This window comes from Geotrypetes seraphini, chromosome 6, assembly GCF_902459505.1.
Source record: "Geotrypetes seraphini chromosome 6, aGeoSer1.1, whole genome shotgun sequence".
Classification (NCBI taxonomy): domain Eukaryota; kingdom Metazoa; phylum Chordata; class Amphibia; order Gymnophiona; family Dermophiidae; genus Geotrypetes; species Geotrypetes seraphini.
In genome coordinates this window covers 237,515,536-237,539,542 of record NC_047089.1, presented here as the reverse complement: position 1 = coordinate 237,539,542, position 24,007 = coordinate 237,515,536, and the positions used below count along the sequence as shown (strand labels likewise).

At 44.4% G+C, this 24,007-nt stretch overlaps 1 protein-coding gene across 4 annotated transcripts in view; it reads left to right on the top strand.

Annotated features, from left to right (window-relative positions):
- The window catches only part of KDM6A (lysine demethylase 6A), a 547,501-nt gene that overhangs the window by 436,206 nt on the left and 87,288 nt on the right, over nucleotides 1-24,007 (top strand). For all 4 annotated transcript variants that reach the window (XM_033949775.1, XM_033949774.1, XM_033949772.1 and 1 more), the window contains 2 exons: nucleotides 12,401-12,465; nucleotides 12,548-12,622. In XM_033949775.1, the coding sequence (XP_033805666.1) occupies nucleotides 12,401-12,465; nucleotides 12,548-12,622 (140 nt within the window). The remainder of the gene's footprint in view (nucleotides 1-12,400; nucleotides 12,466-12,547; nucleotides 12,623-24,007) is intronic.

The window sequence follows — 24,007 nt, the reverse complement described above, 5'->3', positions numbered from 1 at the left end:
CTCACAATAATACACTGCTGTGACACTTCTTCCACATGGAACTTTGTCTGTGATGATTATGCCTTCATGATCATAAGCAAAAATCATGATTTGTTTGACTTTTGATTGAGCTCATCAAAACTTTTTTGGTCTTGTGGAAGATGGAACTTTCCTCTCATCATTGAAAAACTACGCGAATACGGCTGGGAGGTGATACCTCATGCTCCCTATAGTCCAGACATAAGACCACCGGACTTTGACCTTTTTCCAAAGTTGAAACAGCCTATGCGTGGATATCGTTTTGCATCTCTGGAAGAGCTTTCTTCCGCCAGTACCTGAGCCTAAACTAAACTAAACCTTAAGTTTAAATACCGCATCATCTCCATGAAAGTGGAGCTCGGCACGGTTTACAAGAACTTAAATATAAGAAGAGAAAGGAAAATGTTTACATGAGCTTATATATAGAAAGGAAGAGTAAGGGGGAAAATAGAATTACATGTTAGAGAAGAGCCAAGTTTTCAGTTGCTTGCGGAATAGTTGGAGAGAGCCCAGGTTCCGCAGCGGGATAGTAAGGTCATTCCAGAGACCTGTGATTTTGAAGAGAAGAGATTTTCCCAGTTTACCTGCATAGAGAATACCGTGTAGAGAGGGGAAGGATAGTTTATATCTTTTTGCGGGTCTGGTGGAGTTAGGACTAGAGGAGTTAAAGGATAGTGGGAATAGGGGAGGAAGGATGCCGTAAATGATCTTAAAAGCCAGTGGATTCTGGAAATCACTGGGAGCCAGTGAAGATTGGACAGGAGTGGGGAGACATGGTTAGATTTGCGTTTTGCAAAGATTAACTTGGCTGCAGTATTCTGGATAAGCTGGAGTCTTTGAAGACTTTTTTTGTTGGGCATAAGTAAATGGCATTGCAGTAGTCAAGTTTGGAGAGGATGATGGATTGGACGAGGACGGCGAAATGTTTTTGGCAAAAGTAGGATCTTACTTTCCTCAGCATGTGGAGGCTGAAAAAACATGATTTTGCCAAGGAGTTGAGGGAGAGAGAAGAATCAGTAATGATGCCAAGGACCTTGCTTGAGAACTCAAGGTGTAGAGGAGCGCCTGTGGGGAGTGCAACTGAACAAAATGGTGTCTTGGATGAAATAATGAAGCTTACTGGACGTTGGGACTCGGTCATTGCAAAGCAGGGAGTCTATATTGAAGGATTGTAAAGAAATACTTGGAAAAAAAAAATGTAAATTTTTTTTTAAATAGTGTGCATTATGACCCTCGTATATATGTTGAAGCTGATGGTTGGCTATAATTAATATCTTCAATATAGTTTCCTGCATGAATTTATGATTTCAAGTCACCTTAACAAAGGCGATTGTGGCTAGAGAGGATGAATTAAGAAATGGAATATGGAAGTCAACATTGAATTCTAGTCTCCCTATCTTTTCTGCCTTCCATTTTCCAGTAGCTTTCCTTCTCTTGAAAAAGAAAGTATGTGAAATCTTCTGATGCCTTATAGGGATCTTTTATTTGCCACAAAACTAACCTAATCTAATCCAGAGCACTTATAACCCACTTTACTTCTAAGTAAATCCAAAGCAGCTTACAGAATTTAAAGTAGATTTAACCAAGAAATACAGCAAAATATTACAGCAGCAAAAATAGAACAATTTCAAGGCAAGAACTTTTGATATAAATGAGTTTTCAGATATTTTCTAAACATATAAGTTTGTTGTTTTAATGGTAAATGGTAAATTATTCCAAATTTGAACTTTCTGAAAAGAGAGAGAGAGAGATTTGATTATATCAGGGGAAAGATACTAATAACTTCTCTGATCTGTGTTGTCGAACATCTGTTGTATTCATGATTCAATTGTATTTTTACAATGGTAGTTTTAAATAATATCCATGCCTGGTTTACACTCCTAATCATTGCCACTGATCCTTTTAGCTTCTTTTAACCATTTTCCTCATTTTATTGTAGTCGCCCTTTTGAAAATTAAATGCTGCTACAGAAGATTTCTTTAGCAATGTCACTCCAGATATCAGCTCAAATTTGATCATGTTATGATCATTGTTTCCCAGTAGACCCAACACAGTTACCTCCCATATTGTGTCCTGTATTCCACTAAGGACCAAATCTAAAATAGCTCTCCCTCTTGTTGGTTCCTGGACCAGTTGCTCAAAAAAGCAGTCATTTATGATGTCTTGGAATTTTCCCTCCCTAGTACTCCCTGATGTAGCATGTATCCAGCCGAAGTTGGGGCAATTGATATCACAAAATGCAAAAACAAAAAAGCACTCCTAAATAACCAAAGGAGCCAGCTTCCTGAACAAAAAGTCTCAATGCCATTTTGACCCGAGTCCCAGATAGGCTTACCCAAAGAAGGTTACACCGGAGATGTTTCTGCCAGTGTCAATGTACACGGTGTCATCTAGGTCGGTTCTGTCGATGTCGGTAATGATGTCGGCTCCCCTTCCATAGCAATACCGAACAGAAGTTTTTGTTGAAGAAGGCGGTTTCTCAAAGTCCTCTTCTGAAGAGAACACTGGGTACAGGTTTCCGAGTGGTGCTCCGGTCCCAAGCACTGGAGACACCAGCGATGTGGGTCAGTCACAGAGGTGGGCCAAGCACAGCGACCGCACTTCTTAAATCCCATCTGCGGGCATGACATCGATGGGAAGACTGCCTTGTTAAAATCAAAGTCAGAGGCCAAGGTGGTACAACAGGCCCCGCCGGGCTGAACCCGTGAGAAGAAAAAAGTAAGATTTTTATTTATTTATTTTTTAAACCAAAGTTAAAACTAAAAATAAGAAAGAAAGAATACATAAATGACTAAAACTCACTGACACGAGAGCGGGAAGGCAAAAAAGTTTTCAACAGCCGTTGAAACGCACCTTCTTAGCTTTGCGGAAAATAAGAAACTGAGGGACTGCATGAGAAAAATGCCTCAGTTCAGCTTCATGGGTCAGGAAAAACTCCACAATATAAAATTTCTTTGCGTTCCATACCATATTTAAAAAATATTTAAACTAAATACCTTGCCCACTTTGATAAACCATTCACATTCCAAGATCTATAGGCTGCATATTCTCTGCCCATCTCGGATCATTATGCGTATTGGCAGCTGCGACATTACGTTCGCATGCTACCTCATCTCACTTGAACATCAGATTTTTTTGAAAAATTCATGGAGGTCCTATGGCTGGGGGCACAAACTGATATCCCTTTATGATATTATCATAGTGGCTTGCAGGATTTGCAGCCTGAGTTTGATTACTTGAATCCAGTGAACCGCTGGTCAGCAGATCTAGGTGTATTGCTCCCAGAGGATACCTTAAAGCAATATCTTCATATGTTGTCTACTTTATATCTTGGAAAATTGGTTGTAAGATAGCCTTGTACCTTTACATCTCGCTCACCCGAGCCTTTAAGATTCGCCAGGATTAAGCATGTCCAAAGTGTCATCATCCCACTGTCACCTTGGGCCATATGTTTATTCTTCTTCCCGCATACAATGTTTTTGGCAGAGGATTTTACACCATATTGCAGATCTTTGGAAGGTATGATGTAAATTATCCCCACTATTATTGTTCTCTAGGAGTTCCATTGTGGCTCCAGTACCAAAGGGGATACGAGGCTTTTTAAAACTTTCTATTATTGGGTGTGAAAGCTATTTTGATTCATTGGTTGAACTCTGAGTCTCCTTCATTGACACAGTGAAGAGCCTTGCTAATCCAATATCTACAATTGGAACGCCTACGAGTCCCTGATTTGGAAACTCCTGCAGGACGAAAACTCCAATCCATGTGGGAACCCATTTTAGAACTCTCTGACTCCAGTTGCTCAGAGTAGACTATTGAATCTGTAATTACTCTAGTTATATTTGGTTATTATATTCTTGGGGGGTGGGAGGGGGGTATTGGAAAATGATGGTTGTCAATGATGTGCATTGCAATGTCTAAATGCTTGCTCTACTTATTGTTTGATAGTACTGTTTCAATAAAAATATCTTTACCAAAAAAAAAAAATTTCACATTTCAAAAAACTCGTGAGCAAATATAGGACTTATCTATGTTCCATCGGTCTGTTCCATCAACTTCAGTTTGCCATTTCTTCATTTAACAGTAGATTCATATTCACTCGTTCAGATAACAAATTGAAAACCACAGATCCATACCTGACAGGAATTCCTTGTTTCGCAAAAAAAATGCTGCATCAGGGGTCTTCTACCCACTAAACAATACCATGTCAGAATGGTGTATAGCAGAATGGTGTATACTTTTTTGGCTTGCGAGCTACTTTTAAAATGACCAAGTTGAAATGATCTACCAACAATAAAAATTTTAAAAGACACAAAGCACGCTCTATGCAGAGAAAATGTTAATTATAATTTAGATTATCCCAGGACAAACAGGCAGCATATTCTCACACATGGATGATGTCACTGATGGAGCCCCAGTACGGACACTTGAAAAGTGAATCACGACTTTAAGTTTTGGAAAGTTCACAATCAGCCTGCACTGCGCATGCACGAGTGCCTTCCCACCTGATGTAGGCGCGCAGTCCTTCAGTTTCTTATTTTCCGCGGAGCTAAGAAGGTGCATTTCAATGGCCATTGAAAACTTTTTAGCCTTCCTGCTCTCACGTCAGTGACTTTTAGTCATTTTCATGTTCTTTCTTTCTTATTTTATTTTAGTTTACCTTAAAAAAAAAATCTTACTTTTTTTCTCTCTCGCGGGTTCAGCCCGGCGGGGCCTGTTGTACCACCTTGGCCTCCAACTTTGATTTTGCCAAGCGGTCTTCCTGTCGATGTCATGCCCGCAGACGGGTTTTAAGAAGTGCGGTCACTGTGCTTGGCCCATCTCTGTGACTGACCCACATCGCTGGTATCTCCAGTGCTTGGGACAAGAGCGCCACCCGGAAACCTGTACCCGGTGTTCTTCTCTTCAGAAAGGACTTTGAAAAACTGCTTTCTTCAACAAACATTTCTGTTCGGTGTCGCTTTGGAAGGGGAGCCGTCCAAGATGACACCGCATACATTGACATCGGCAGAAACATCTCCGGTGTCACAACATTCTGTGGGTAAGTTGGCTAAGAAGTCTTCCTCTATCCTATCTGGGACTCAGGACAAAATGGCATTGAGTCGAATCATGCCGACCTCGAAAAAGTCACGTAAGTGCCCAGTCCCGATCTCGGAGAGAGCCTTGACATCGGCTTCCTCATCACCAGACTGGAGTGTTGCACCAGAGGTATCGGCGAAAAAGCCAGTGGTACCGGTGCTCTCCCTTAAGCAAAAAATTGATGAATTGCTTAGGAAGGAATTGGGTGAGCATTTCCAAATGCTGGTGCTGGCTCAACTTATGGCCGAGTTGGTACCGACTATACAGGCCAAGTCAACACTGGTTCTCCAGGCGGTTCAGTCTGAGCAGATAGTGACGCCGACCACACCTCTAATGGATGCTCCACCGGTGCAGAGAACACCTACTCCACGGCACCAGTCGTCCTCGACACAGACATCCAGGGAAGCAACACCAGTGCGGTCCTGAAAGACCACTAGTAAGACCAAGCATCTTGGAGCCTTTGGAACTGGGTCTTCGACACCATCCCCTTTCCATTCATGACTCTGATTTGTTTAGGGACTCAGAACAGGAACCACTCTTTTCTGAGGATGAGGATTCTTCAGCTTCAGCCTCACCTCAACATTCTCCACAAGGTCCTACTTTGGAGCGGTCTTCTTTTTCCAAATTTCTGTGCCAAATATCTGAAGAGCTTTCCATCCCTCTGGAAGCAGACTCTAAATATTCTAAGCAGTTCCTGGAGGCCTTAGATTATGACCAGCCACCTAAGGATTTGATAAAACTTCTGCTACATGACATCTTGAGAGAGACGTCCTATAAGAATTTGGCAATGCCGCTCTCTGTTCCCGTAACTCCTAAAAAGTTGAACTCACTGTATAGAGTGGTTCCTCTCCCAGGCTTTGCAAAGCCTCAACTCCTTCACGAATCTTTTGTGGTGGACTCCACCTTAAAGAAATCTACAGGAGCTAGTTTCTATGCCTCTGGCCCTCCTGGCAGAGAGGGTAGGGCGATGGACAAATTTGCAAATGCCTCTATCAAAATGGCCAACCGAGCTGGAAATTATAATTTTCATTTTTCATTTTATTTGAAATGTCTGATTTAAAAAAAAAAATTTCAGCTTTTCAGAAGTACATTTCATCACGCAAGTCTTCAGCTTTTCAACAACTTATTGCTTCTGTTTTCCAACTGCAGAAATATATGGTCTGCACCACGTACGACACCTTTGAGCTCACTTCACGTTCAGCGGCTATGTTGGTAGCTATGAGACGCTTGGCGTGGCTTCACATTTCTGAGCTTGATGTTAATCATCAGGATCGGTTGGCCAATGCACCCTGCCTAGGGTATGAGCTCTTTGGTCCATCTATGGACACGACCACTCAGAAGCTTTCTGCCCATGAGACCCGTTGGGACACGTTGGTCAAGCTGTAAAAAGAAACCACCTCCTCCTAGAGCTTTCCAACCGGCTTCATCGTATCAATGCAGGTATACTGCTAAACCTGCTCCTCCTACTCCTGCTCAACCTAGGAAAAGGAAGCAACAACCACGTCAGCAATCTAAACAGCAACAGACTTTGCAAAAACTGACACAGCCTTTTTGATGTGTTCCTCAGGAGCATAGCCACCATTCCTGTTCTCCAACTTCTTCCACAGCCGATCGGAGGGCGACTTCAGCATTTCATCAGTCGTTGGGAGCTCATCGCTGCAGATCTCTGGGTTCTAGACATAATTTGACAGGGGTATGCTCTCCATTTTCATACCTCACCTGCCGCAATTGGTTTTTGTAAAGATACTAAAGCATATCCTAAGCAATAAGTTTATGTTTCTTAGAAGTGTAGTTAATTATAAAATGTCTTATAGTGGCTTTCATGGTGACCCATTTAGTAATATTACTAACTGCTGCAGATTAATTACATTGAAAATATTCCTGCAGAAAATCCTCTCGCTCAGTTATAAAGTCTTGATCTTGAAGTAAACTAGAGTTATCACTATCGAGGAGAGGGTGTTTCAACCAAGTGGGAGCTCATGATCAGAAACTATAATACAATGAATTTTGGTAGCCAGTAATCTAGATACCAATTAGCTAGATTTCTTTTTACTCTCAGGAAGAATTTGGGGCAGAAAACATGTATAGTACCTTTCCATAGGAATCATAAGTCGCCAGGGATCAGCAAGAGAGTCTGTTTAGGATCCTGCACAGTCCTCTCTTCTCCTTCAGGAGATTCAATCCCTCTTCCTCCTAAATGCCTTCGAGGAAGTTCCTCTCTCTCAACAACATCAGGGATTCTACTCCATTACTTCTTGATTCCCAAAAAGACGGGCGGACTGCGACCCATTCTGGATCTCAGAGATCTCAACAAATTTCTCATCAAGGAGAAATTTTGAATGCTCTTCCTCGCTCTGCTTTATCCTCTGCTGGATCAGAACGATTGCTATGCTCTCTGGATCTCAAGGAAGCCTATACTCATATTCTAGTTCCTGAAAATATCTCCGCTTCCAAGTGAATCAGCATCACTATCAGTACAAAATTCTTCCATTCGGCCTGGCATCTTCTCCCAGAGTCCTCACGAAGTGCCTGATTGTAGTGGCTGCGTCTCTCCGATCCCTTGGTCTTCAAGTCTTTCCTTAGCTGGACTGGTTGATCAAAGCTCCTTCGACTCAGGATGTGGCTTTGTCAACATCTCAGACTATTTCCTTTCTTCAAGTATTGAGATTCGAAGTCAATTTCTCCAAATCCAATCTCATTCCATCTCAACGCCTTCAGTTTATTGGGGCTATACTAGATACGATTCTCATGAGAGCATTTCTCCCTCCAGATCGACTTCATGCTCTCTTTAACCTCTGTCAACAGATGTTCTCTATTCAGACCATCTCTGTGAAATGCATGATGGTTCTTCTCGGCCATATGGCTTCCACAGTGCATGTGACGCCACTAGCAAGGCTCTATCTTCGCACTCCTCAGTGGACCCTAGCTTCCCAATGGTTTCAGGCGACAGATCGGCTATCACAGCATCTCTTCAACAGTTGTTTAAATGGTGGATGACCTCCTCCAATCTATCCAAAGGTCTCCTGTTCCACTTGCCTCCTCATCTCAAGGCGATCATGACGGACACATCCCCTTATGCTTGGAGAGCACGTATGGATGAACTTCAAACCCAGGGTCATTGGTCCACCAGGGAGCGGAAGTTTCACATCAATTTCCTAGAACTCAGAGTGATATATTATACCCTCAAGGCTTTTCAACATCTGTGCCCTCAAGTCCTCCTCCTTTGCACAACCAAGTAGCAATGTATTACATAAACAAGCAAGGAGGTACGGGCTCTCTTCTCCTATGCCAGGAAGCGCAGAAAATCTGGCTTTGGACAACAACTCGCAGTCTTTTCTTAAAGGCTGTCTACATTCAAGGGGAGAAGAATTCCCTAGCAGAATTCTTCAGCCTCACGAATGGACTCTCAACTCTGCAGCTCTTCATCCAATGGGGCACTCCACAAGAGGACTTATTTGCAGCTCCCCACAATCCATAAGCTGCCCCAGTTCTGCTCCAGGCTATATTTCCCTCACCGTCTGGAAGCAGATGCCTTTCTGCTGGACTGGGCAAACATGTTTCTCTACGCATTACCACCCACTCCTCTCATACTCAAAACTCTGTTCAAATTCAAACAAGAGTCTGCTACAATGATTCTCATTGCTCCTCAGTGGCCCAGGCAACATTGATTCTCCCTTCTACTTCAACTCAGCTCCAGGGAGCCAAATCCTCTGCAAATTTTTCCTACTCTGCTTACGCAGCATTAGGGATCTCTTCTCCATTCCAACCTCACTCATTACACCTGACAACTTGGTTTCTCTCAGGCTGAATTCATCTGACTTACATCTCTCTCAGCCTGTACGTAATATTATTGACGCCTCCAGGAAACCGGCCACTCATCAATGTTATCAACAAAAGTGGACTTGGTTTTCTTCCTGGTGTCTTCTTCATCATCACGATTCTACTTCCTTGTCAGTGGACTTCGTGTTGGATTATCTTCTTCATCTTTCTGACTCTGGACTCAAATCTACATCTATCAGAGTTCATCTCAGTGCTATTACAGCTTTTCACATGCCAGGCGAGGGAAAACCTCTTACTGCTCATCCTTTGGTCTCCAGGTTTATGAAAGGACTGTTTAATGTGAAACCATCCCTCAAACCTCCTCCTATAATCTGCCTACATTGATGAGAAGCAGACTGAATGCCTTGTGGTACCTGTTAGCCAGCCTGCAGAAGCCTTTTTGGAGCTCACGGCCATCCCTTGGTAGCATTGCTCACCTACACTGCATTGCAGGGGTTTGAGCACAGGCTATTAGGCATCTTTAGGGGGCTCAGCGGGGTCTCACAGGGTGCCGGCTGTTTTGCCTCCCCCCCCCCTTTTTTTGCATGTCTGTGGGGGTTGGAGACTCAGTCAAACACTAGTGAGACTGGCAGCCCAAAGATTCAGCTCTGAAAGGACTTTCTGCTTGAGGCAGTGATTTCTTTTCCCAGATTCAGCTACCTTTGGAATGTTCCAGTCCACAGATTCTACAAAAAAGGATCAGATTCTGAAGAAGTTGAATGTTTAAAGGGTGATTCTCAAATATCTCGAGGTCACCAACAAGTTTAGGCTTTTCAGATCAAATGCTCCTTATCAGGGAAATGGTGAATGCACGCTATAATGTCTCAGGGGAACTCACTTCTCTTCAGTCACAACATCCGATGAGCCTGATCAACCTGCCGAGCGGACAAAGCAGTCTCAGACCCCTCACCTCTGCTAAAAAGGAACTGTTGTAATTCCTTCACCACTGCCAGGGCGTCCCCAAACTCCTTCGTATCAGGGATCCCCCTGAAACGCACATTGTTGCGCCTTGATCGATTTTCCAGGTCCTCCACTCTAGAGAGGCAATCCTGAATATCTGCTTGAGTTTCCCCCACCATGGTAACAAGCGCCTGAACAGTCTCCTCCTGCTCAATGATCCTCCGCTCCGTGTCCTCTACTTTTCCAAGCAAGTCCGCCAGATCCTTCCGAATTTCTTTAACGGCATCCCTGATTTTCTCTTTCACCTCCGCCACGTCATACTTAATTTCAGAGACCCACTGTTGCAGGTCTGCCTTAGTAATAGCCGTGGCCTGCTCTTCCCACCGCAACCTCAGAGAAGCGCCCCTCTCAGATTCCTCCTCCAAGGCACTTTCACCCGACTCACACGTGGACAGGTTAGTCCCGCTATCATGGCGTAGGCCCCCTTTTTCTCCAACTGCCACATATCCTCCGTTTTCTGTTTACACAGCATTCTCCCGCTACGCATCAAATCACTGGCCGCTGACACTCAAAGCAGCCCTCCTAGAAGGCTTGTATCAGGGGGGATCAGGAGGCAATCGCTATCAAGAGTCAGAGCGCTTTCTCTAACCCTCCATCTTGAGCAGTGACGTCACCAGAAGCCTAAGTTCCTTTCTAAGATACTGTTGGAGTTCCATCTGAATCAGTCAATTGTCCTGCCAACATTTTTTCAAAACCTTATGCCCATCCTTGTGAAAGCATACTACACACATTGGACTGACTGTAAGCGAGCATTGGCCTTTTACATTGAGTTGGCTAAGCCCCACAGAGAGTTCACTCAACTTTTTGTTTAATTTGAGCCCAACAGGACGGGGGCTGCCATCAGTAAGCGCAGCATTTCCAATTGTTTAGCAGATTGCATCTCTTTTACTTATTCCCAGGCTGAACTGACTCTGCAGGGTCATGTCACATCTCATACTGTTTGAGCCATGGCTACTTCGGAAGCCCACTTGAAATCATCCACCACTGAAGAGAGTTGCAGAGCTGTAACATGGGCTTCTGTCCACACATTCACATCTCACTACTGCCTGGAATGGACACCTAACACAATATGTCAATTTGGTCAAGCAGTCTTGCAAGGTTTGTTTGGGGTCTAGAATCAAACTCCATCCCCTAGGTCCATTTTATTCTGCTCCAGACTGCACCTCTACATGGTGTACTGTATATATGGCTTTAGGTTAATTGTTCTTTAAATTCACTGTTGTGGTTTCCTAGTGACCAACTGTTTTTTGTTTTCGGTGAGCTTGGCAGCTAGGGATTCCCCCATGTGAGATTACTATGGCCTTCTTGTCCTCAGAGAAAGCAAAGGTACTTACCTGTAGCAGGTGTTCTCCAAGGACAGCAGCCCAATAATATCACACGCCCTCCCACCTCCCCTAAAATTTGAATTCTTTAGTTTTAACTATATATTATACTGCAGGTCCCACACTTGCAAGGCTGGTGAAGGTACCTGCACATGCGCAGTGAGAGGCTGCCTTGAAGATCTAAAGGCATATATACACTTTTCTTAGTGTCCGCACCTGGGGCTCCATGGATACATCACCCACATGTGAGATTATTTACCTGTTGTCCTTGGAGAACACCTGCTACAAGTAAGTACCTTTTGTTTTATATGACAAATGATCATTTACTCAATTATGTTATCAGATGGGGTTCAAGGAATTGTGGATCTGTATATTAGCATAGGCAATGCCACACTAGACCATTTGATCTAATCACCTCCAGCAGTGATCACAAATACACATTAAATAGAACAGAGATAATTGCTTCTTGAGGTATTACTTGCTATTATCCTACTAGTGGATGAAAGTCTCATTCATATTAAAAGGATTGAGATCTACCAGTCAAGGAAAGGCTTTAAACCAGTGAAAAAGTTCACTTCGTATGCCAAAGCCCATTAAATGGGAACTTGTTGCTTATAGTTTTGAAGGCTGTTGAAAATTCGAACAATATTAGAAATTCATATTCATAAATCCTAATTGATATGTTTATACTAGTGGTTCCCAAACCTTTCCTTTCTCCAACCAGTCTGATTTTGGAGATATCTACAATGAATATTCATGACACATACAGTGGAGGTAGTGCATGCAAATCTCTCTCATGAATATTCATTGTAGATATCCTAAAAACCTAACTAGCTGGGAAGGCCCCAAGACAAGTTTGTGAACCATTGGTTTATACTCGTTTTTTTATTTATTTAAATTGGAACGATAATCTTTGTTCTATTGGTTCAGTGAACAGTAGGTAGTCAGTGATGAACTAGTGCCCTAGCAGAATGAAATAATTTGTCTTTATAACACCTGGCATCAGGATGTGTATTGATTTTCGCTCACAAAAGGTAACACTGATGTTGGGATTCCAGACAAATAAGTTGATAATTGAGCAAATAGTTTGCAAGAAACGTTTTCACCTGTAAATAACTTCCTGATTTCTATACAGTATTTCTAGCCTTTGAAAAGCTTTGCACAAAGTACTTAGTTATATCAAATTTATTTGCCCTTATCAGGAAGAAAACGAGAAAAAGAGTCACCATAAGGACCACTCAGACACTGAATCGACATCTTCAGATAAGTAAGTTCAATTGAAACACAAAGTATCTTAAAGGTTTAGTATGAGAAGATTTGAACAATGTTTTTTTTAATTATTTTCACAGCTCTGGGAGGAGGAAAAAGGGACCTTTTAAAACAATCAAATTTGGGACCAATATTGATTTGTCAGATGACAAAAAGTGAGTTTCCAGGAATCTAAACTTTCATTGAGCACAATTTACAGCATTCTATTGTCTATTATTATTAAAGACTTAACTTTTTTTTTTTCATTTTGGATATCTAATGCTTTGTCTTCGCAAAAATAGCACAGCCAGTAAGAACAATTGCCTTCATGAAGTAGGCAAGGATGCTTGTTAATTGCCCAACAGGAATGGGACCTAGGATTTATTTATTATTTATTATGATCGAAAGTTGCCAGTCAGTGTAATGAAGCAACAAGAAAAACTAAAAATGTGATTTGAGTGCATATTTGGTATTCCCAGCAGGAAAGAGATAATGTCCTTATTGAGCTATATGTTATCTCTGAGATTCTCACTTTATCTTTTGCTGGTTTTGGAAGTCATATTTGTAATTATATAGTTCAGATAAGAGCTGTCAAAATAGTTCAGGGTCTGCAACACAAACCTTACAGAGAGACATAAGGAACTCAAAATATATTCCCTGACAGTGGTTCCCAAACTGTGGGTCAAGAGCCCAAATGGAGTCTGAATCTGTCGGTAGATGGGGCCAAAAACAAGGCTGCTACTCCTCTCTCTGGACCTTCCTTGTGACCTACACCGAACAGTATAAGGCCTTTGATTCATTGAATATTCACCCCTCCTTCCATGTGAGCTCCCTGGTAGACTAGAAATTCATGAAGACATCTGAGCCCTGTACTAAATGCCATTGCTTCTGTCTTTGTGCTTTGAATAAATTGGAGGAGGAGAAAGTAGATGAGAGAAGAGACTGGAATAGAGGTTTGCTATTTTGTTTCATTATCATCTGGGTCTATGTAAAATGTTAAAATGGATTCATGATTGATAAAAATTTGGGCATGACTTTTATAAGAAAAAAGAATGGAAGGATATATGATGGACTCATTCAAATGCCTATCAGACTTTAGTCCAGTACAATAAGATACCATTATCAATTTAAGGGCGAAGGGTAAGGACAAGGCGCTATGACATAACATTGAAGGGAGAATAATTTAATTGAAATGTTAAAAATGGGTCTCTCTTGTACAATCCCGCTCTATTCCTAGACAAGTAGGTTATTACATTACATTAGTGACTTCTATTCCGCCTGTACCTTGCAGTTCTAGGCAGATTACATCAGAAGATAACTGGACATTTCCAGTAAAAATTACACTCTAGGGAGGGAACTGGTTACATAATAGAGTTTTAGAGGAAAAATTACAAGATGGGTAGCGAACCTAGGAGAAATTAAAAGAAGAGTAGAAATCAGAAGAGAACTGAACATTTACAGGGAAATTACAGTGTAGGGGACTGGTTTCATAGTTGAGTCTTTGAGGAGAAAGTGCAAGAAGAGTAGCAATTTGAGGAGGAATTTACGAATGGAGGGGGAAGGACAAGGGGAGAGTTAAGATAACTGGATAAATTTTTTGAAAAGCAGGGTTTTGATTTCTTTTCGAAATGATTTGAAGTCGCTTGTTGCTGTCAGCAAGTTAGTGATGGAGGGGTCTAGGTTCACTGCCTGCGTCGCTAGTAGGTTGTCATACATCTTCTTGCGCCGAGTACCTTTGAATGGGGGGTAGGAGAATGGGGTCAGAGTTCTCCTTTGTCTGGTTGTAAGGTTCCGATTTAGGCGATTATTTAGGTAGGTGGGGGCAGTACCGTTTATTGCTTTGAATAATAGACAGTATAATTTGAATTGAATTTGTGCTTGTATGGGTAGCCAGTGTGAATCTAGGTAGGCATTGGTGATGTGATCAAATTTTCCAAGTGAATAGATCAGTCTGAGGGCTGTATTTTGTACAGTCTGTAATTGTTTTATCAAGTTTGTGGGGCATGGTAGGTAGAGGTATTATAGTAGTCCACTAGACCTAGGACTAGGGATTGGACTAAGAGCCTATATTGCTCTTTGTCAAAGAATTTTCTTATTTTTCTTAGATTGCGCATGGTTAGAAATGCTTTTTGAGTGGTCTTGTTGATTTGGACCTGCATTGTGCAGCATCTATCTATCGTCACTCCTAGGAGTTTGAGAGCAGAGTTTGGTGGCATTTATTTCTAATTCTGTTATGGATGGGGTTTTGTCCTTTTCAAGCAATAGAAATTTTGTTTTGTCCGAGTTCAGCTTCAGTTTGTGGTCTGTCATCCATTTTTCCACTGCTTCTAGTGTTTTTTTCAGATTATCTGTTGAAGTGGGATCTGGTGCGTCGAAGGGGAGGAGTATGGTTATGTCGTCTGCATAGCTGAATGATGTTACAACAAGGTTATCTAGAGTGGTACCAAGGGAGGATATGAAGAGGTTGAAGAGCATGGGTGACAGTGGTGACCCTTGTGGTACTCCGCAGGGGTTGGACCAGGGGTCTGATTTTAAGATCGTTTGTCTTTACTCTGTATGTTCTTGTTTTAAGGAATCCTTGGAACCAGTTGTATACCCCTCCTGAAATCCTTATGGCTTCTAATATCTGAAGTAGTATGGTGTGGTCTACCAGGTCAAAAGCTGCAGAGAGATCGAGTTGAATTATCAGTATCCTTCTTCTTTTGCTAAAATGCTGTCGGGCTGTGTCTAGTAGAGTTACTAGTAGTGTCTCTGTGCTATGGTTAGTTCTGAACCCTGATTCTGAAGGGTGAAGTAGGTTGTAGTCTTCCGGGTAGTTGGTGAGGTATTGGACAACTAGACCTTCTATTAGTTTAACGTATAATGGTATTGAGGCGATGGTCTATAGTTGGAGGGCCTTTATGATCTTTTAATATTGGGGTGATTATGATCTCTCTAAGGTCTTGTGGGAATTGACTTTCCGTGAGTGTGGTTTGTATCCATTGCATGAGGCTGGCTCTAAATTTGGGGGAGGCATTTGTTAACAGATATGAGGGACAGTTGTTCAAGTCGCTTGATGCTAGGCTGTATTTTTTTGTAGAGTCGGTTTATGTCAGTCCATTGTACTACTGGGAAGTTGGTCCAGGTCCTGTCTGCTGCAGTGGCTTCTCCTATTGTAGGGTTTATTATTATCTCTTCGAGGTGGGTTGGTATGTTGTTGAAGGTGGACCTGATTGTAGTGATCTTACTTTTATAGTGGTCTGCTAGTTGGGTGGCTGTTGGAGGGTGGTTTCCTTGTGCGGCTAGGAGCAGCTTGGTATCAGTGAGGTTTTTTACTAGATTGAAAAGTTTTTTTTGTGTCTGTGGCTTCTAAGCCAACTAGTTTGGAGTAGTATCCCCAGTTGCAAAACTGTTTGTAGGAAACTCGTTTACATAATTTTTTCAGACCCTCCCCTCTTTACCTCAGAACTGCCCTCAGGGATTCAGTTACTTTCCTATAGGCAGGACAGTAGGAGCTAGTCTTTTCTGCTCGTGTTAGTTTTTGGGGTTTTTTTTATTTTTTTTTGGTGCATCGTGCCTTCACGCTTTAGAGGTTCCCAGCAGTGGGACATCTCTGGCTGCAGGAGATCACAGACTTTGAGGGGAAAAAAATATTTTTCCAGGGGATTGGCTGCCTGGCAGTGCACCCTCTGGACAGCCTGTACTTCAGATCGGGGCTCAGGGGGCCATTCCCTTAGGAGCTAGCTCACCCCAGGTTCATCTGCTAGTGGGTTTGAGTGCAGACTGTATGGTTCCATGGAGGTATGTCCAGGATCAGGGCCGACTGTTTCTCCACCAGGTCATGTGCGCGGTATGTTATGGTGGTGGAGGTCCCTGGCCATGGAACTCGGGACAGAGGGGCAGTCAGAAGACCAGCAATGCAGTTGTATGGCTTGTTGAGGCAGTGGATCTTCCTGTAAGCTGTTTTCAGCTTCTTTCCTGCAGATTCCAGCACAAGCTTGGCATAGTGAGTACAAAGCTGACGGCCTGTTTTCAGCAATTTTGGAAGGTTTTCCAAAAGGGAGTTTTGGGCAGTTTGGGTATTATTAGCCCTGGTCCCCCCACCCCTAAAATCGTTGTGTTTGGGGAGTTCCTGTGCTTTTCCTGGGCTGTCTTTTTCTGAAAATTCCACCCACAGCAGCCATCTTAGATTTACTCAATTTGAATTTAAAGTTATTTTTTGCTTCTACAAGCTTGGTTTTTGCAAGAAAATCACTAGATGGATTCCCCAGGGCAGGATACTTTGGATTCATGCCCTGTTTGCGTTGGATGGCTATCTGGTGAATGGAGCATGGGAGAGGGTGAAATTTCATTGACCTAAGTTCCCTCGATCCCCTCAACTTGGCCTTCCAGAAGTATCAACTTTTCTCTGAATGCCTTGATATGAGTTAATAAATCACAAACATCCCATGTTGGTTTTTGGGAGTTTTTTTTGCGGATTCTCATTGGAACATTAGTCTAACTAGCACATTTCCGCACAATTCTTCTGCTGGCCAGATGTGACCTTCGGGCTGTACTTTGGAGACCCCTGATCTAGAGTATCTGCTATATCAGTGGCGATGAGACACCTAGCATGGTTGAGGGTCTCTGATATGGACATCAACCTCCAAGACAGATTAGCTAATATTCCCTGTTTGGGTGAAGAACTGTTTGGTGATTCCATTGAGGTAGCCACACAAAAGTTAACGGATCATGAAAAGAATTGGAATACTTTGGTCAGAATGAAGACTAAGCCTACCAACATCAAAGCAGGTGCCACAAGGCAGTAAGAGGGGCCAAAAGACTACAAGGAAAAAATAGCCAAGGAGATGAAAAACTTCAAGCCGTTCTTTCGATATATTAAAGGGAAACGACTCGCGAAGGAAGCGGTGGGGCCGTTGGATGACCATGGAAGTGCTAAAGGAGGACAAAGCCATCGCCGACAAACTAAACACATTTTTTGCATCTGTATTTACTGAAGAGGATATTCACAACAGGCTATACGCAGGAAACAAAGACGGGAAACTGACAGGGTTGAAGGTCAGTCTAGAAGAGGTATGCAAACAGATTGATAGGCTTAAAATCGATAAATCCCCGGGACCGGATGGCATCCATCCGAGGGTAACCAAGGAACTGAAAGGGGCTATAGCTGAACTGCTTCAACTAATAGCCAATCTGTCGATCAAATCGGGAAGGATTCCGGAAGACTGGAAAGTGGCGAATATTATGCCAATATTCAAGAAGGGTTCGAGGGGAGATCCGGGAAACTACAGACCGGTGAGTCTGACTTTGGTACTGGAAAAGATGGTAGAGGTGCTGATAAAGTACTGCATCATTGATCACCTTGATGGACACAATCTGATGAGGACCAGCCAGCACGGCTTCAGGAAGGGAAGATCTTGCTTGACGAACTTGCTGCACTTCTTCGAGGGAGTAAACAAGCAGATAGACAAGGGCGAACCGGTCGACATTGTATATCTGGATTTTCAGAAGGCGTTCAACAAGGTCCCGCATGAATGACTACTTTGAAAAATTGCGAGCCATGGAATCAAGGGTGAAATACTCACATGGATTAAAAACTGGTTGGCAGATAGGAAACAGAGAGTGGGGGTAAATAGACAATACTCGGACTGGAAAAGAGTCACGAATGGAGTGCCACAGGGTTCAGTGCTCTTCAGCATATTTATTAATGACATGGAAATTGGTACAACGAGCGAGGTGATTAAATTTGCAGACGATACGAAGCTATTCAAAGTAGTGAAGACGCAGAAAGATTGCGAAGACCTGCAACGTGACATAAACACACTCGAGAAATGGGCCGCGACATGGCATAAGAACATAAGAACTGCCATCTCCGGATCAGACCTTCGGTCCATCAAGTCCGGCGATCCGCACACGCGGAGGCCCTGCCAGGTGTACACCTGGCGTAATTTATAGTCCACCATATCCTTATATGCCTCTCTTAAGGAGATATGCATCTAGTTTGCTCTTGAAGCCTAGGACGGTCGATTCCGCAATAATCTCCTCTGGGAGGGCATTCCAGGTGTCAACCACTCTCTGAGTGAAGCAGAACTTCCTGACATTAGTCCTGAACCTGTCCCCCCTTAGCTTCATTACATGTCCTCTAGTCCGTGTCAAATTGGACAATGTAAATAATCTTCTCTGCTCTATTTTGTCGATTCCTTTCAGTATTTTGAAGGTCTCGATCATATCCCCACGCAGTCTCCTTTTCTCAAGGGAGAACAATCCTAGTGTTATAAGTCTGTCCTCGTATTCCAGTTTCTCCATACCCTTCACCAGTTTTGTTGCTCGTCTCTGCACCCTCTCCAGCAGTTTTATATCCTTCTTTAGGTAGGGAGACCAATGTTGGACGCAGTATTCCAAGTGTGGTCTGACCATTGCCCTATAAAGCAGCATTATAACTTTCTCCGATCTACTCGAGATTCCTTTCTTTATCATGCCCAACATTCTATTTGCCTTCTTTGCCGCTGCCGCGCATTGTGCCGACGGCTTCAGGGTCCTATCTATCAGTACACCCAGGTCCTTTTCTTGTTCACTCTTCCCCAGAGTTGCACCTGACATTGTATACTCGTATTCCTTATTCTTATTGCCTAAATGCATTACCTTGCATTTCTCCACATTGAACTTCATCTGCCATTTCTCCGCCCATGTTTCTAACCGACACAAGTCGCTCTGGAGTTTCTCTCTATCCTCCTGCGATCTGATCGCCCGGCATAGTTTTGTATCGTCTGCAAACTTGATGATCTCACTGGATGTTCCTTCCTCCAGGTCATTGATATAAATATTAAAAAGGATCGGCCCAAGTACCGAGCCCTGGGGTACACCACTAGTCACTTTCTCCCAGTCGGAGAACTTCCCATTTATGCCCACTCTCTGCTTTCGGTTTTCCAGCCATTTGCCTATCCATCTTTGTATATCCCCCTCTATGCCATGGCTTTGTAGTTTCCTGAGAAGTCTTTCGTGTGGAACTTTGTCGAACGCTTTCTGGAAGTCCAAGTACAGTGGTGCCTCGCATAACGGACGTCTCGCACAGCGAACGCTGCGCACAACGAACTTTATGTCTTGATCCGTACAACGAACTTCGTTTCACACAACGAAGTCGCCCGAGCTGCATCCTTCCGCGCAGGCACTGCGCTTAACTGCCCTCTCTCCGCCTGGTTCCCTCTTGCCCCCCCCGACTCCCCGACACGATCGGGGCAAGAGGGAGCTCAAGCCCTCTTGCCCCCCCCCGACTCCCCGACACGATCGGGGCAAGAGGGAGCTCAAGCCCTCTTGCCCCCCCGACTCCCCGACACGATCGGGGCAAAAGGGAACCCAAGCCCTCTTGCCCCGCCGATTCCCCAACTCCCCGACAATATCGGGCCAGGAGGGAGCCCAAGTCCTCCTGGCCACGGCGACCCCCTAACCCCACCCTGCACTACATTACGGGCAGGAGGGATCCCAGGCCCTCCTGCCCTCGACGCAAACCCCCCCTCCCCCCAACGACCGCCCCCCCCCCAAGAACCTCCGACCGCCCCCCCAGCCGACCCCCACGACACCCCCAACCCCCTTCCCCGTACCTTTCTGTAGTTGGCCGGACAGACGGGAGCCAAACCCGCCTGTCCGGCAGGCAGCCATCGACGGAATGAGGCCGGATTGGCCCATCCGTCCCAAAGCTCCGCCTACTGGTGGGGCCTATGGCGCCTGGGCCAATCAGAATAGGCCCGGGAGCCTTAGGTCCCTCCTGGTTCTTGGGGGGGGCGGTCGTTGGGGGGAGGGGGGGTTTGCGTCGAGGGCAGGAGGGCCTGGGATCCCTCCTGCCCGTAATGTAGTGCAGGGTGGGGTTAGGGGGTCGCCGTGGCCAGGAGGACTTGGGCTCCCTCCTGGCCCGATATTGTCGGGGAGTTGGGGAATCGGCGGGGCAAGAGGGCTTGGGCTCCCTTTTGCCCCGATCGTGTCGGGGAGTCGGGGGGGCAAGAGGGCTTGAGCTCCCTTTTGCCCCGATCGTGTCGGGGAGGCGGGGGGGCAAGAGGGCTTGAGCTCCCTCTTGCCCCGATCGTGTCGGGGAGTCGGGGGGGCAAGAGGGCTTGAGCTCCCTCTTGCCCCGATCGTGTCGGGGAGTCGGGGGGGCAAGAGGGCTTGAGCTCCCTCTTGCCCCGATCGTGTCGGGGAGTCGGGGGGGGCAAGAGGGCTTGAGCTCCCTCTTGCCCCGATCGTGTCGGGGGTGCGAGGGACCACACGGAGTCACCCACCGTACCACCCGATTCGGGTAAGCGCAGGTATCGGTGGGTGGCTTATTTGCGGGGGGGTGCCTTATTTTACATTTTTTTCTAAAAAGGGGGGGCTGTCTTATTTGATGGCCCTGCCTTATCATCGGGGAAACACGGTAGAAAAAAAAAAAAATGAACAGTTAAGTCCCAGTTTTTGCCGCTGAGACTCTGCCCTCTCACTGTAAAATTAGACTCTACTTAGTCTGTCTTTAAATTTAAAAAATGTGTGTTGTTTTAAAAAACAATTATGTTTTTAGATGTATCTAAATAAAAATAATAACCAAAAATTTATCTTTTTTTATGTCATCTTAGCATATTTTATGCTACAGAACGAATTATTTTTTTTAACATGTATTGTTATGGGAAAACGCGTTTCACACAACGAACGTTTCACATAACAAACTTGCTCCTGGAACGGATTAAGTTCGTTGTGTGAGGCACCACTGTATATTATGTCCACCGGCTTCCCACTATCAATTTGCTTGTTCACGGTCTCAAAAAATTGGAGTAAATTCGTCAAACATGATTTCCCTTTCCTTTTTTTTTTTTTTTTTCAGATATGAAATTTTATTAGCCCAGAAGGTTATAGCTTTCCTTTTAGAAGAATGTATTTGGTCTCTTGATGGTGAAACGTGGTTTATGCTGGCGGCGCAAAACTCTGTGTGGCAGAGGGAACTTGATTTTGGAGTCATGAAACTGTTTGACTGCAGGTCTACGGCACTTGCTAGCTGCTATCTGCACAACTTTCATAATCTGAATGGAGTGGGCCCGAGCACGATGGCGAGCACCCATATCACGATAGCACTGTGTCACAGCACCAGCAGTAGTCAGGTCTCTGTATTCCCTGTACATATTGTGAGTTCCACTGCGAGAATCATAGCGCAACCAGATCCCAAAGTTCTTCACCCTCAATGATTTCCCTTTCCTGAATCCATGTTGACTGGGTTTCATCAAGTCGTGTGCGTCCAAGTGCCGGACTATGCTATCCTTGATCAGTGCTTCAACCATCTTGCTGGGGACAGACGTAAGACTCACAGGTCTATAGTTGCCCGGTTCCCCTCTCGATCCTTTTTTGAAAATTGGGGTGACGTTCGCTATCCTCCAGTCGTCCGGTATCTGTCCAGTTCTGATTGTCAGGTTTGCAAGTTTTTGCAATAACTCTCCGATTTCAACCTTCAATTCCTTTAAGACTCTCGGGTGAATTCCATCCGGTCCAGGGGATTTGTCACTTTTTAGTTTGTCGATCTGATAGTATATCTGGTCTAAGTCCACTTCAACTGTGGTGAGGCTGTCTTCTATTTCTCCTGCAAACACTTTCTCCGCTTCAGGTATTGTTGAGGTGTCCTCCTTCGTAAAGACGGACGCAAAGAAGGAATTTAGTTTGTCTGCGATTTGTTTATCTTCCTTGATGTACCCTTTTCTTCCCTGGTCGTCCAGGGGTCCCACTGCCTCTTTTGCAGGTTTTTTCCCTTTCACGTATCTAAAGAAGGGCTTGAAGTTTTTGGCCTCCTGGGCTATTTTTTCCTCATATTCCTGTTTTGCATCCCTCACCGCCTTGTGACATTTCTTCTGATCATCTTTATGTTTGTTCCAGGCTTTGGTTGTCTTTATGCATTTCCATTTTTTGAAAGAGTCCTTCTTTTCTTTTATGGCTTCCTTCACCTGTATGGTAAGCCATGCCGGTTCTCTTTTGCTCTTTGTTCTCCGATCTTTGGAAATCCTCGGAATGTAGAGATCTTGTGCTTCTGTGATAGTATTTTTCAGTAGGGACCATGCCTGATCTACCGTTTCAAGTTTGTCCACCATCTTCTCGAGTCGTTTTTCTACCATGGCTCTCATGCGATCGTATTTACCCTTTTTAAAGTTCAAGGTGGTGGTTAAGGTTTTGGCATGTTTCCCTTTCCCGATGTCAAGTTTAAAGTTGATTACATTGTGATCACTCGTTCCCAGTGGAACCATGACTTCCACTTCTGTTATCGGTCCCGTGAGGCCATTTAGGACCAAGTCCAAGGTGGCATTGCCTCTTGTCGGCTCTTTTACCATTTGTTCCAGGAAGCAATCCCCTAGCACCTCCAGGAACTTGGCCTCCTTGCCGCAGTTGGAGGTTGCTAGTTTCCAGTCTATCCCTGGGAAATTGAAGTCTCCCAATATAATTATATTGCCTGTCTTGCATTCTTGTTTGATTTCCTCCATCATTTCTGAGTCAGTTTCCTCCGCCTGTCCTGGGGGACGATAGTAAAGGCCAATTTTCGTATCTGCGCCATATTGACCAGGAATTTTGATCCAGAGTGACTCAAGCTTCTCTTTCATTTCTGTTGTAACCATTTCAACAGAATCTATTCCCTCCTTAACTTATAGAGCAATACCTCCACCTTTCTGCCCTACTCGATCTCTTCTATACAGTTTGTATCCCTGTAGTACTATGTCCCATTTGTTTTCTTCATTCCACCATGTTTCTGTTATGCCAATGATATCCAATATGTCATGTCTTGCTATTGTCTCTAGTTCCCCCATTTTGTTACCTAGACTTCTAGCATTCGTATACATACATCTAAGTTCCCTTCGTGTTACCCTTTTGGACCTTCTACTGTTGGCCGTCCCTGTAGTTTCATTTACGGTATCCTTTACTGCTCCTGTGTTATCACCCTTGTTTGCTGTGTGGTCGTCCCTTCCTGTGTCTGAGTTGTCCCTTCCTGCTTTTTCTCCCTTATTGGCTGTGAGGTCGTCTTCTCTTGTGTAGGAGTAGTTTTCCTTGGCTTCTTCGTCGGGGCATCCTGCTATCCGTGCCATCGACCGGTGGTCGACTGTCGGCTTTCCCCTATCTTTCAGTTTAAAGCCTTCTCGATTGCCTTCTTCATGTTGCCTGCCAAAACTCTTGCTCCTTCCTTGTTGAGGTGTAGTCCGTCCCTTCTGTAGTACTTGCTTTTTCCCCAGAACGCCGTCCAGTTGCGCACGAAGTCGAAGCCATCTTCTTCGCACCATCGTCTCATCCAGGCGTTGATTACTTGCAATTCCCCTTGTCTCTTTCCATCCGCTCTTGGTACTGGGAGGATCTCAGAGAAGGCCACCTTCACCTCCCTGATCTTCAGTTGTCTTCCGAGTAAGCGGAGCTGGCCCTTCAGCTCTTCCCTGTTATACTTCCGCCCGCTCACATCATTTGTTCCCACGTGGATAAGCACAGCGGTGTCCTCTCCCCCTGCGCCATCTATGATCCTGGAGATCCTGTTGGTCACATCCTTCACTCTTGCTCCAGGCAGACAGGTGACGACTCTGTCCTCTCTTCCTCCTGCGGTG